At 33.8% G+C, this 10958-nt stretch overlaps 1 protein-coding gene and 1 pseudogene across 1 annotated transcript; one reads left to right on the top strand and one right to left on the bottom strand.

The window, feature by feature from the left end:
* Window positions 1-1442: 1442 nt before the first annotated feature.
* Window positions 1443-2186, bottom strand: LOC108464922 (nonsense-mediated mRNA decay protein 2-like; annotated as a pseudogene).
* Window positions 2187-2462: 276 nt separating this feature from the next.
* Window positions 2463-10183, top strand: LOC108464921 (receptor-like protein 6). Its single transcript, XM_017765205.1, has 2 exons — window positions 2463-2593; window positions 7339-10183. The coding sequence occupies exons 1-2, from the start codon at window positions 2463-2465 to the stop codon at window positions 10181-10183; spliced, it is 2976 nt and encodes a 991-aa protein (XP_017620694.1).
* Window positions 10184-10958: the final 775 nt, after the last annotated feature.

Here is a 10958-nt window from a genome sequence, read left to right on the forward strand (position 1 = left end):
AAACATGTAAGTACCCCACTTGCTTCTCATTTGAAACTTAGTACTCAATTACCTCCGAAGACTAAAGAAGAAAGTGAATATATGGCAAAAGTCCCATATGCTAATGTAGTTGGGAGTTTGATGTATGCGATGGTGTGTACGCGACCTGACATTTCACAAGCTGTTGGATTTGTGAGCAGGTATATGCATGATCCTGGAAAAGGACATTGGCAAGCTGTGAAATGGATTCTACGGTATCTTCGAAAAACCGTAGATGTTGGTTTAATTTTTGAACAGGATGAAGCACTTGGTCAGTTTGTAGTTGGATATGTTGATTCCGACTTTGCTGGTGATTTAGATAAACGCCGTTCAACTACGGGGTATCTGTTTACTCTTGCGAAAGCCCCAGTGAGTTGGAAGTCTACCTTACAGTCTACAGTAGCTGTGTTTACTACAGAGGCAGAATATATGGCAGTTACAAAAGCTGTTAAGGAGGCTATTTGGCTTAATGGATTGTTGAAAGACTTGGGATTTGTTCAAAGTCACATTAGTCTATATTGTGACAGTCAGAGCGCTATTCATTTAGCGAAAAATCAAGTCTATCATTCAAGAACCAAGCATATCGACGTAAGATATCACTTTGTGCGGGAAGTCTTTGAAAAAGGAAAAATTCTACTTCAGAAGATTCCGACAGCAGATAATCCCGCAGATATGATGACCAAGGTGGTAACAACAATCAAGTTTAATCATTGTTTGAACTTGATTAACATCTTGAGAATTTGAGCACCTTCAGGTGTATAGTGCTCGAGAGCGCATTTGGAGGCACTACAAAAGATAGCTTTATTGAATTTGGAGAGTTGAAGGAAGTGTGTGAAGATGTGATTATCCTAATCAAATCTTCAAGGTGGAGATTGTTAACATTATGATTAATGGCAGACAATTTTAATGGCAAACAATCCAAGTGGTGCAAGTTTAGCACCTTAAAGTTGACTTTGAAAAAATGGCATGGGATAATTTTTTTTTGGTCCTTGAGATAATGGGCTATTTATTATTTGGTCCTTGAACCTCAACTATAAATAGGCCTTCTCATTTCTCATTTCAATTCATCCTAACCAATCTTTCTCTCTTAGTTTTCTGTCCTCTCCCATTTGAGTATTCTTAATGAATTCTATTTATTTGTAATATTTTGGAGATAGTAAAGTTATCATCTGGTGTTAGTGCCCGAGGACGTAGGTATAATTTACCGAACCTCGTTAAAAATCTTGTGTTCTTTCTTGTCCTATTTTTCTTTCAATATTTGAGGGTATAATAGTAGTATTTAATTGTGCTATTAAATTACGATAGAAGGAATATTTTGACTAAGGAAAGACTTGGTATTTAAGAGATCCTTGTGATCCACCTCTCTTCCCTGGGAATTGAACTTTGTGTGATTTTTTAGTACAATAATTTACACGCTTCCGACCCTATTGGAACAACATCTCCATCCTATCGGAGCTACTTAATGCCTTTTGAAACTCTTCCTGCTAATAATTTTCATCCTCTTCTTAGTCCGATTCTTCTTCTTCAGTCCCTAATTCTTCATTTTCATTATCTTCAATGTCCAAAACTACATCATCTTGATCCTCTGCTTCCTCTCCATCATCATCATCATCATCATCATCATCATCACGACCACTATAATCATCCTCAACCCAATCTGTGAACTGCATCTCACCGGACTCTCGATGTCTACCAACATCCTCATCATCATCTGGGGCATCATAACCGAGTTCTATCTCCTCCAACTTAGCCTTCCATTCCTTGGTATAAGGATGCAAAAGAGGCAAAGGATGATTCCCTAATAAAAACCTCAAACACCTAGACTTCCCTTCTTCCCTCAACTTTTCAAACCCTCACCACATCATCCACCAACGCCTTTCGATTCACCTTCACAATCTTACACAATCCTTCAAAATAACTACACATTTCCACACTCCCATCCTCTTTCTAACCTCAAACAAAAAATCTCGTTCTGTTTTCGGATCGAGAAACGATATCAATGCATTAAAGAACTCATCTTGACCTTCGAATCTATACTGATACACAGGCTTCTTAACATAAATGATATCTGGTCTCATCCTAGCTGCACATTGTGTAATCAACGATCTAGCTTTGTTTCCTAAACCCAACAACAACCCCATGCCATGAATAGGGACCAAATTCACCATACTTGTATTAATCAGAAGGGTGTTTCAAATTCGGGTCGTCTTTTTCCATGAACCGGACCATCCGGTCATAACCGAGCCCGATTGCTTCCAACTCTTCTTCGTTGAAGTTATAGGCATGGATGCTTTTTCCCGGATTTTTCAACCAGTAGAATAGTGATTTAGCTCGCTTCTTCTGTTTCTGACGCGTGTTTTGCCTCGCCACGCGCCTTATCTCTGCATTTCCTTCGAGTCAACCCGAAGATTGGGGTCCCGGTTTCTTCTTGCTCCGGCTAGAAAATGCACGGTTGTCTCTATGGTGAATGGAAAGAATGGGAGGATATTGGCACGAAAATGGGCGGTTCTGGCGGGGAAATGAAGCGAAGAGACAAGGCTCAGGGGAAAGGAAGAGAAGGAAGGAAGGGTTTAGGGTTTTAGAGAATGAGAGATTATGAGGCTGCATTTTGTGCTGCGATAATCGAAGAAAAAATTTGAATTATTTTTTAGCTAATAAAGCCCTCAAAACGCTGCGTTTTAGGGAGAGAAATTCAGTTTGTTTTTGGTCATGGAGACAAGGAATTTCTTTGAGATGGTTTTAAGGCCCATTTAGCTTTTTCTTTCTCGGCCTGATGAAAAAAGAAAGCCCGATTTATTTTTATAAATATATATAAATTGGCACTTAAATTATACTCATTTCTTATTTTGGCATTTAAAATTTTCTTTTGGTCACAAGTGATACTTAAGCTACTTTTTGTTATCAAGTTAGTACCTCCATTAGTCAAACCGTTAAATCTATTTTAAAAGAGGCTTAACCTACAAATTGGTACCTAAACTATTTTTTTTTTCTATTTTGGTACTTGTTTGCTCAATAAATCAATCCGAAATCATCAAGAGGGGGTGAATTGAGTTTTAAAATTTTTGTGGAAACTTGAGCTAAATGATAAGAAAATCGAACACGCCAATTAAAGTGATTCGGCCCCAATTGCCTACTCCACTACCTTAGCTTTTCCACAACTAAAGATTTTCCCAAATTTACTAATTTGATCAACCTTTGATGATAATGTTTAACCTTATAACTCCCTTAAGATTTCTACACAAATCTTAAAACTCAAACCCTCTCAAAAGGAAACAAATAAATAACCCTTACCAGATCAAAGTGTTTGCCAATTAAGCACAATTACAAAGAAAAACACTTGAGCTGATAGAAAAATAATAGAAGCTCCTAAGTGTATAAAAGAAAAGTATGAAAACTTTAAGCACGAAGGTTGATTGATTGAAAATTTTACTTTGATGATCTCTTTAGTTTTGTAAGACTTTTATAAGTTGGTATTTATACCCTGCAATTGATTTCCAACCGTTGTGGCTGTTGGAATATTGAATAAAGTTATTGGGAACGAAAATACTAGTGCATTAATGTCAGCTGTAATAACAAATATCGATATCTTTTCTACGAGTATCAATACCAATAGCATTTAATGTCTAATTTAGTAATTGTTGGACCATCAATATCGATATCAAAGAAATTCTATCGGTACCAAATAAAAGGTATCGATATTTGATGAATCATTTGAAAGTCAGAATGCCAATTTCATATCGATACTAAAAAAAGGTATCGATAAAAGTATATCATTATTGAGACTTGAAGAAATTTATCAATATCAAGCAAACAGTATTGATACTTGGTAAATACTTTGAAAAACAGAATGCCATTTTGATATCAATACTGAAAAATATATCGATAAAATATTGATTCTACCGATGCTCAATAAAAACTATCAATACTTAACAAAAAAATATCGATATTGGATTAATACTTTTTTGCTTGGAGCAGTTTTAACATGTTTGAAAAATGTTTGAAAGTTACTTTAACAACTTGGCCTCACAAATATTTTCTAAGTATGAATTAATAATTTTTCTCTTTTTAGATGTCGTTTGAAATTAAATATATTTACCAAGTTTTATTTAAAATAATTTTTTTTCATAACATTTGTTATATCAAAATAATTTACAAGTAAAGCTTGGTTCAACAACACCTAAATCTTTTTTTTTTGTCATAAGTGGTCCCTAACTATTATTTTTCAAGTCAGTATCCTGCTAGTTCAATCGTTAGTTAAATTGTTAAGTACATTTAAAAAAAACTAATTAAAAATTGTCATGTGGCAAAAAGAAAAAGAGAGACAAAGTATTATTTTCTCTTATATATATATTTTTTTTCTTTTTTCTTTTTTTCTTTCTTCATAACTAAACCGATAGTTGAATCAGTCAAGCCATCAATTCCTGATTTGATAAAATAAATTATTTAAAAACTTCATAAAAATATTTTTTTAAAATAGATAAAATTGGTTCAATTGATCTGTATGAATTGGCAAGTCAATCGATTCAACTCTTATCTTTAGACCAATACATTGCTCGATTCCCGATCTACTTCTAAAGTTATTAATTTTGATAAGTGAAATAATTTTTTCAATCTCATCAGGTAGAACAAGCATGAGATAAAAGTTTGAAAATAGAATTAATTGTTAGTGCCTCGACCTCGGGAGGGCAAATTTTGAGCATTGCTAATATTGCCCGCATTATAAAGGAAGAAGAAAAATAGGGAAAAAAGAAAGAAAGACAAATAATATAAAAGAAAATAAGAAAAATTAAAAATTAAAAAATAAATTTTAAAGTTTATATGATGTGGCGGTTTAATATTGGTTGAATTTTTAAATCAATATAACATTTTGGTGTAAATATTGTAACATAAGATTAGTTTGGGTATCACTAGTAACAAAAAAAAAGAAGATACCAACTTAGGAAAAATGGTGTAATTTAAATATTTACATATATAAATGATTGAAATAAAACATATAGTTTTTTTTAAAAAAATGTAAGTGAAGTGCGCACACTTTTATCATGGCTTGGGATACAAGAATAGAGAGTACAAAAGACTTGTTAATAAAATTCAGATTTAACCTATATTTTTGGTGTCTTACCTAGTTACTTATAAAAAGCTTCTCGCTATATAAATAAAGATTTTAACTCAATCTATCTTAATTCTTGAATAATTATAACTTCACTCAAGTACACTTAACATGAACTCTCTCTCACTCGCCATACATAAAGGTAGAAAATAGATAACACAAAAGTGAAAATACAAAACTCTCGAATAATCCTCTTTTAAATGAAACTCTCTCAATAATCATACAAGTAAAATCATTATATTTTAAATCAATAAAATTAACAACAAAATTTTTTAATTAATAATTTTAATTTAAATGGTAACTATCACAACTTTTCCCCCTATATTTTATGCTAAAGGGTACTCACATATCCTTGTATCCATAATTGTGTTTGTGCCATATACGAGTATTTTAACAAAAACAAAGACAGTAAACATGCTTTTATCGAGAATTGTTGTTTTTAGGCAATAGGCAAGTTCGACAACACTTGTGTCGAAGATCTCATCCATGAGATAATGATAGCGGGACCTCATTTCAAGGAAGCCAACCATTTCTTTTGGCCATTTAAGCTCAAGGCACCATTGGGTGTTCTGAAGAAGACGAGGAACCATTATGTCGAAAGCGGAGATACTGGTTTAAAGAAGAAGAGAAACCATTACAATAGTTTTTCCATTCAATCCTATTTAGCTAAACAATTGAATTACTCATTATAGCTCTATTCTATAACAACCCTATTCTATTTCCCCCCAACCAAACGTGGTGTTAGAGTTTTATTCAAGTAATAACTTTATTTTAAAATTAGCACAATATTTTTTAGGGTAAATTATCAAAATGGTCACTTTTGTTTGTCTCAGATTACATTTTAGTTATTTATGTTTGAAATGTTACGTTTTAGTCACATGCGTTATCGTTTTGTTACGAAATGGTCACTTTGCTGTTAAGATCTGTTACCTTCCAAATGATAGTTAAAATGAGTTTTAAATGCCAACGTGGATGTTTAGCCAAGTAAATTAATTGATTTTTTAATTAAATAAGTTTAATTAATTGAATTTTCGAAATTAATTAAAGGAAAATGTTAAATTGGTTTCCCAAAATAATCAAAACCAATGTAAGCCCTAAATGCATCATATAAATCATTGAACTAGAAATAAAGAACCCTTGGTCACCTTTTTCTTTTAGTTTTTATTTCCATTTTGACTGGAAAAAAAATCTATTTTTATAGTCATCTTTGTTGAATTGAAACAATAGAAATCAAATTGAGTGCTCCATCAATCGATTGGATTTTTTATTCAAAATGGAAGAATAAATGATCGATTCAATGGAAGGTTCAAGCATGAATTACAATCAAAATTGAGTGCAAAAATAACGTAACAAAAATGACCATTTTGTAATAAAATAATAACGTAAGTGACTAAAATGTAACCTGAGGCAAACAAAAGTGACTATACTCTATATTTTAACTAATAATTGTAATTTAAATTTTAGAATTTTAAATATATAATAATTACATAATTTTGATTAAATTATAATTATTTTTAAATATATAATTATCACAACATTTTAAAATGTGAATTTAATAATATATTGAAAATAAAAACATTTTTATGAATTCAAAAAAATTTCTAAACTTGTATTTTTATACATATTATAAATCAATACATGAAAAAAATGTACCGACACTTCAACCGCTGAAACCATATTGCAATGCACATTGCGGAAGATGATCAACGACTTGATTCGAAGTTAATTACGTTGATTATAACAAAGTAAAATGGAACAAATGTTTAAATGCCAACAATGGTAACTGTTTCATCTATTTCAACATTAGGCCTAATTGTTTGGTTAGAATATATGAATCAAATGAAGATATGCATTAATATTATTCTTCTTACCTTTGACCAGTGCTTTTGACGCCATTTATACTAAATTAACTTATTCTAAGGAAACCTTATGAGTGATAATGCCATATGGAGTCAATACAACCATGGGTTGCTGTCAATAAGCATAGATGTCTGGCCATTCGGATGTGTCCAAGGAAGATAGAAACAAAAAGAAAAAAAGAAGAAGGGATACTCAATGAATTGACGAATGGCATAAATTGGTAGTGGAATTCTTTCCATTGGAAACTTATATAAGCAACTCCACAACCAAATTCTTTGTTCATCTTTTTTCTATTGAGTTCATAAGATAAAGATGTTATATTTAATCCTATGCTTCCTTTTGGGCTTCTTCAGCTCTTCATTGCTATCCTTTTCTTTGTCTCTTCCTCCAACACATTTATGTCGTCCCGAACAGAGTTCTGCATTGCTGCAATTCAAGAGCAACTTTTCCCTTTCCATTAGTAATTGTTCACAAGATTATCACATTGTTTCTGTTCATAAGACGGATTCTTGGGATAAAGATACTGACTGTTGCAAATGGGAGGGTGTGGTGTGTGATAACAGGAAAGGCAATGTGATCGGCCTTGATCTCAGTTGTAGTGGACTAATTGGTTCTATCCAATCAAACAGTTCCCTCTTCTCGCTTCAAAACCTTCGATGGCTCAACCTTGCCGGTAATTATTTTGGCAACTCTGAAATCCCATCTGAGTTTGGCAAGTTGAGGAGTCTAACTTATCTCAATCTCTCTGACACTGCACTCACTGGTTTTGTCCCACATGAAATCTCTCTTTTGTCAGAACTAGTTTCGCTTGATCTCGGTCAGAATTATCTTTTGTTTAGGGACCATGATTTTAACATGCTTGTCCACAACCTTACAAAATTAGAAAATATCGTCCTTGACCGTATGAGTTTGTCTCTGGTTGTACCTAATTCTTTCCTTAACTTGACTGTCTCATTGAAGCATCTAAGTCTTTCTTACTGTGAATTGCAAGGAAATTTCCCCGCCCAACTTTTCCATCTTCCATTCCTTCAAAACATCATTTTAAGACATAATTCAAATCTCATTGGTTATCTACCAGAAACAAATTGGAGCAGTCCCCTTAGTTTGTTGGATGTTTCAGGGACAAGGTTTCCAAAAGGGTTACCCGCCTCAATTGGTAATCTTAAACACTTGAAAGAACTTAGCCTTTCTAGTTGTGTTTTTATGGGGTCAATCCCTTCAACACTTGGAAACCTCACAAAACTCACCTTCTTGGATATCTCAAACAACATGTTCCAAGGGAAAATTCCAGATGTTTTTGGGAACTTAAACTATCTAAGTTCCATGGATTTTTCCTCTAACAATTTCAGTGGTGTCTTCCCATCATCAGCATTTAACCTCATTAGCCTTACTTTCATGGACTTCTCTTCCAATTTCCTTCGGGGTACCCTTCCCAACAACATAAGTGGACTTTCGTATCTACGAGAACTCCACTTATATGCAAACTTGCTTAGAGGTAGAGTACCAGGTTGGTTGTTTAGTCTACCATCTTTGGAGTATCTAGACCTCCACTCTAACAAACTTAATGGTCCCATTGACCCAATCCAAGAGCCTAATCTTGTCCTCCTCAACCTTACTTCTCTTAACCTTTCATCTAATAACTTGAGTGGGAATATCAAGTCATGCATGCTTGTGAAGCTTAGGAATCTAAGGTCGCTTGATCTTTCATTTAACAACTTACTATCATTAACTAGGTGTAGTAATGATGTCAATTCTACCCTACCCATGATAATTGAGTTCCATTTCTCTTCTTGCAACATGCAACGTTTCCCAAGCTTCTTGAATGCATCCAAGCACTTGAAAGTTTTAGATCTTTCTAATAATCAAATTCATGGTTCTATTACAAAATGGGAAGGCGAAGGATGGGAGGACTTGAGCACTTTGAACCTTTCTATGAACTTCTTGACTAGCGTTGAGCAAATTCCAGGGAAGCATCTGTATATTCTGGACCTTCGCTCCAATTCACTTCAAGGACTACTTCCAACTCCACCACAGGAATTGAGTTATTACTTAATCTCAAACAATGAGTTAGGTGGAGAAATCTCTTCCAAGATTTGCAATTTGAGTTTTCTTTCTGTACTTGACTTGTCTAAGAACAAGTTGAGTGGAACTATTCCAGATTGCTTTCGGTCTTTTAGAGACCAACCTTCAATGACTGTTTTGAGAACAGTTAATCTGAATGGTAACCAACTTGAAGGATCAATTCCACAGTCATTAACGAACTGCTACAGTTTGGAAGTTTTAGATTTGGGCAACAACAACATAAATGATACATTTCCTTATTGGTTAGGTACGCTTCCTAATCTGAAAGTTCTTGTCCTTCGATCTAATAGATTCCACGGTGACATACCAAATTTCAATGGAACATTTTCCTTTAGCAGCCTTCAAATGATTGATCTTTCTCGAAATGAGTTCACTGGTCACATCCCACCTGAGCTATTTGAAAATTTAAAATCAATGAAAGATATTCAGGTAAGCGAAAGTGATCCAGTGTACATTGGAGGAAACTATTATCGAGACTCTGTAATTGTAACAACGAAAGGGTCGGATTTCAAACTTGAGAGAATTTTAGTTTCATTCACAGTTATTGATTTTTCAAGCAACCATTTCAAGGGGTCGATTCCTAAAGAAGTTGGAGAACTTAAGTCACTCATAGTGCTCAACTTTTCGCACAATAGCTTAGCAGGTAATATCCCACCATCACTTGGAAATTTGGCAGCACTTGAATCATTGGATCTCTCATCAAACAAGCTTCAAGGAAGAATTCCAATGCAATTAACCAACTTGACATTTCTCGGAGTATTGAATCTTTCTCATAACAATCTTGAAGGGACTATACCATTAGCTAATCACTTCGATACTTTCCCAAACGATTCCTACGTCGGTAACTCCGGGCTATGTGGATTCCCATTGTCAAAGACATGTGGCAACGACCAGGAACCAAAGTCACCTCCATCAACAGTTGGTGATGAATCTGAAATAGCACTTATTTGGAAAATTGCAGCAATGGGTTATGGAAGTGGACTAGTGCTAGGTTTGAGCATGGGATACATAGTTTTCACAACTGGGAGACCTCGTTGGCTAGTGAAAATGATCAAGCGAAACCCAAAAAGGAGAATGAGAACGAGGATCCATCGAAATGGAAGGAGAAAGAATTAGCAATGGATCCACAATATTTTGCGTGTATTCTAGTTATAAGCAAAGTTTCATTCATGATTTTCAATAAAAAAAATTAGACATGTCTTGTTTCTCCAGAGTAATATAAGATGGAAAATTTTTCATTTTAGGGGTCAAGCCCCTAAATTCACCTGTGGCTTTATGTTCTTTCATTATTGCAAGCACATTGCAAACAAAAAAAAGAAAAAAAAAAAGAAAAAAAAATACATTAGTACACCCACAATGTAAAAAAATGTTTGAAAATTAATTTGTAACATATGCGCTGGAACCAGATGTTAGAGTTGCTGAATCAGATGTTACTAAAAATTAATTTGCAAACTACCTGCCATAAAACAGGCTTGCTGAATCAGACTTGTAGAGTTGGGGTCCTTTCTCTTCATCAAAACCCAACACCATAGCAACTACACAGAAAATTATTTGAAAGATATTAAAGGTAATATTAGAGAAAGTTGCTTGGCACCATAAATTATTCTAGACCAAGTCATAATTAACCTAACAATCAGCATGTCATTTCCTTGTATTAATATGATTCTATACCAAAATAATTTAGTAAAGAAGTTGCATAAAATGAATAGCCAGACTGTCTAAAAACGATGATGCATTCAACCAAACATTTTCATTATAATAATACCAACCTTTGTGACATTTGGTGGAGTCCACGATATTTGCAATGTTGGGATTAAAAAAAACTCCAATGACAAGGGGATAATCAGCTTTAAACCTTATGAGAGAATATTCCAAGCACAATCCAGGAAAC

Source organism: Gossypium arboreum, chromosome 5, assembly GCF_025698485.1.
Source record: "Gossypium arboreum isolate Shixiya-1 chromosome 5, ASM2569848v2, whole genome shotgun sequence".
NCBI lineage: Eukaryota > Viridiplantae > Streptophyta > Magnoliopsida > Malvales > Malvaceae > Gossypium > Gossypium arboreum.

Excerpts from the sequence above, each read along its gene's own strand:
- LOC108464921 (XM_017765205.1), top strand. The coding sequence starts at position 2,463 with ATGCACGGTTGTCTCTATGGTGAATGGAAAGAATGGGAGGATATTGGC. Across the intron at positions 2,594-7,338 it reads GAAGGAAGGAAGGGTTTAGG|CTCTTCATTGCTATCCTTTT; the intron begins GTTTTAGAGAAT and ends GGGCTTCTTCAG.